The sequence below is a fragment of the Gavialis gangeticus genome, unplaced genomic scaffold (genome assembly GCF_001723915.1).
Source record: "Gavialis gangeticus isolate Ggan-Ray unplaced genomic scaffold, GavGan_comp1, whole genome shotgun sequence".
NCBI classification, from domain to species: Eukaryota; Metazoa; Chordata; order Crocodylia; family Gavialidae; genus Gavialis; species Gavialis gangeticus.
The window spans coordinates 5,395,940-5,398,742 of NW_017729023.1; the positions used below are offsets into that span (position 1 = coordinate 5,395,940).

General features: G+C 39.2%; 1 protein-coding gene across 1 annotated transcript in view; it reads left to right on the top strand.

The window, feature by feature from the left end:
* ADAMTS3 (ADAM metallopeptidase with thrombospondin type 1 motif 3) overlaps window positions 1–2,803 on the top strand; it is a 368,935-nt gene that overhangs the window by 348,574 nt on the left and 17,558 nt on the right. Inside the window, exon 17 of the mRNA XM_019516763.1 lies at window positions 910–1,042. Coding sequence (XP_019372308.1) covers window positions 910–1,042 — 133 coding nt within the window. The remainder of the gene's footprint in view (window positions 1–909; window positions 1,043–2,803) is intronic.

A 2,803-nucleotide genomic window follows, 5' to 3' on the forward strand; every position in this document is an offset into this window, starting at 1 on the left:
CCTCAGTTTTGTAGTACATAAGGTGGTATAGCTTAACGCTTTCTGATTTGTCAGAAAGTGTTTCACTACCTTAAGAAAATTACATATTTCTAAGGTATCTAAACCCCAAAACTGTGGCACACATGATCAGTTTAGGAACTATAGATTGTGACAATTATTTCTTTGCTGTACTGACTTCAGTCAGGGTATTTGCAATACTCCTGATACTTAGAACAGGAAATACCAAAAATGGCAAACACAAGGTAGGGCAGTGTGGCACCTTAGACACTAACTAGGTCAGAGAGGAATGAGGTTTCATAGCAATAGTCTAACAAAGTAGGTTGTTGCTTACAAAAACTCATTCTCTGAAACAGCCTGTAAGATATTACTTTAGATTGACATAGCCAACCGTCTGTATGTTCATAAATGGGAAAGTATTTCACCACAGACAGTGAAAGAGTAGTCGGTGCTGTCCTGCATGGAGAGAACTAGACTGAGAACTAGGAAATGGGTTCTGTTACTACTGCAGCCACCAACCTGACACTTGATCTTGGGTAAATCATTTCTCCTTTCTGCACCTTTATAATCCCCTGGAAAAATTCTGTGGTTTGTATGATGTAAAAGATCAGCATGATCCTTCTAGAGACCATAAATCTATGACAGTACCCTGATTTTAATGGCATTCATACATAAGTTTACTAGTATATCTCAGTCTATACTGTTCAATCATTTTGAACTTTGTATCCCCGAATCATTTTGTAATTGATATTGTAATATACAGCGTTAGTATTTAAAAAGAATGTAAGTGCCTTTCACATATAGAAACATTAAATAGGAAGAAAAATATCTTTAAACAAAAAGTGTCTTAGAAGAGCTGGAATCTTTTTCAATGGATCTTTGCACAAAGTGATTTTCTGAAATATTTTCAAGGTTTCCAATATACAAAATACGGGTGCCGGAGGAAAAGTGATAACAAAATGGTTCATCGCAGCTTCTGTGAAGCCAGCAAAAAGCCAAAGCCTATTCGTAGAATGTGCAATCTTCAGGAATGTACCCAGCCACTGTAAGTATGGCAGCATTAGGAAATTACCATACTTAATAGAGGTGGGAGCCACAACATGTCTGAGTTATGGGCTGCTGAGGGGGTGCAGAATGTTGTTCCAATCTCTTGGCACGTTTGCCATCAATATAAGAAAAGTTGATGGCCTCATTCTTACTGGACACCAGCTTTCATCCCAAAAGCATAGCAGGTACTAATAGTCACCAGCATTAACACTCTCCATACAGAGGCTAAAGGCTGTGAGAGCAAGGACTGTGCATTTTCCTTCTCTCCTGTCCTACGCAGCGATACTCCATTCAGTTCAGGGTTAAGGCATGATAGTAGTAAAGTGCTTTCTTATTCTGGATAATATTCATTCTTTTTAAAGGGTCAGCACTAAGCCGTCTTGAATAAAGTGGATTCATGTAGTGCAGAGGATCTTAGGAAAGTAGGGATAGAAGGGACCTCATGAGGTCTTCTATTCCAGACCCCATGAATATCCCCGAGTATACCATCCCAGCTAAGTATCTGTCTAACCTGCTCTTGAAAATTTCCAGAGATGGCGAATCCACAGTTTCTGTAGGCAACGTGTTCCAATGCTTGATCATCCACATAATCATCCTCATAATCTTCATAATCTCCAGCCAAAGTTTCCTCTGCTGTATCTTGAGGCCATTGCCCTGAGTCCTGTCCCCTACAGCTACCAAGAAAGGTCTGTCTTCATCCTCTTTATAATCTCCTTTTAGGTATTTGAAGACCATTATCAAATCTCTTCCACTGAGCCCTCACCTGTACTTTTCTCTTTTCTACATTTTTAGTTTAGAAAAAAACTTATGAAGAAAGCCCTCTATAATCATTTTTTTTCATTTTCTTGAACTGTGGGACACAAAACTAGACATAGTCCTCCAGGTGAGGTCTCAACAGTGCTGAATAGAATGGAAGAATCACTTCCCTTGATTTGCAAGTGGCATTCCTGTTAATATAACCCAGTATGCTGTCAGCTTCTTTGCAACAACAGCACACAGTTGGCTCATTGTTGGCACTGTTGATTCATCTCTAGCTTGTGGTCCTAGGTCCTCCTTGTGCTGATCTTGTGCTGCTCCTCTGACTGTGGGTAAATATCATAGAGGCTACTAGTTTCTTTCACAAATACTCAAAACAAAACAATCCTAGTAACAGAAAACAGTTTCTAAATAGGCATAAACTGCAGATACTTCTATGACTGCAGCTTGTGTAAATCTATCCAAGATCACTTAGGCAGGCAAGCTTGTATATTTCTAATTGTGTGAAGATGGTGACATGGAACTCCATGCAAACCTGACTGAGAGATGGATCCACATTTGAGTTGGAAGCCTGCCCTCACGTCTGGCCCATTGTGGCCTCATTTCTGTTGATACAGAAATTAACTAATTTAAAACTAGATAGAATTACATCTGCACAAGCTGCAGCCATACAATCTTGGTTAGCCCTTCTGAGAAGGTCCCACAGAACTTACCTGGGATGAAACCAACTTAAAATGAAGTACTAGCTAAAAGAAAGCTGCAGATGTCACATAGAATTATGTAGAGGATTATTAAAGGTTACTTTAAAAAAATCATTCTCTATTAAATTCTGTTGGAAGTATCTGGGCAGTGCCCCAATACCTACCATGAATTTCACTCATGGGATAGAGACAAACATTTAAAAAGGCTAAGCCTGAATTGATTCATTCTTAGCAGATTAGTTTAACCTGCAAAGTGGAAACCTATTTGGAGGTGGATAGACATTCCCTTTTCATTCCAGAAA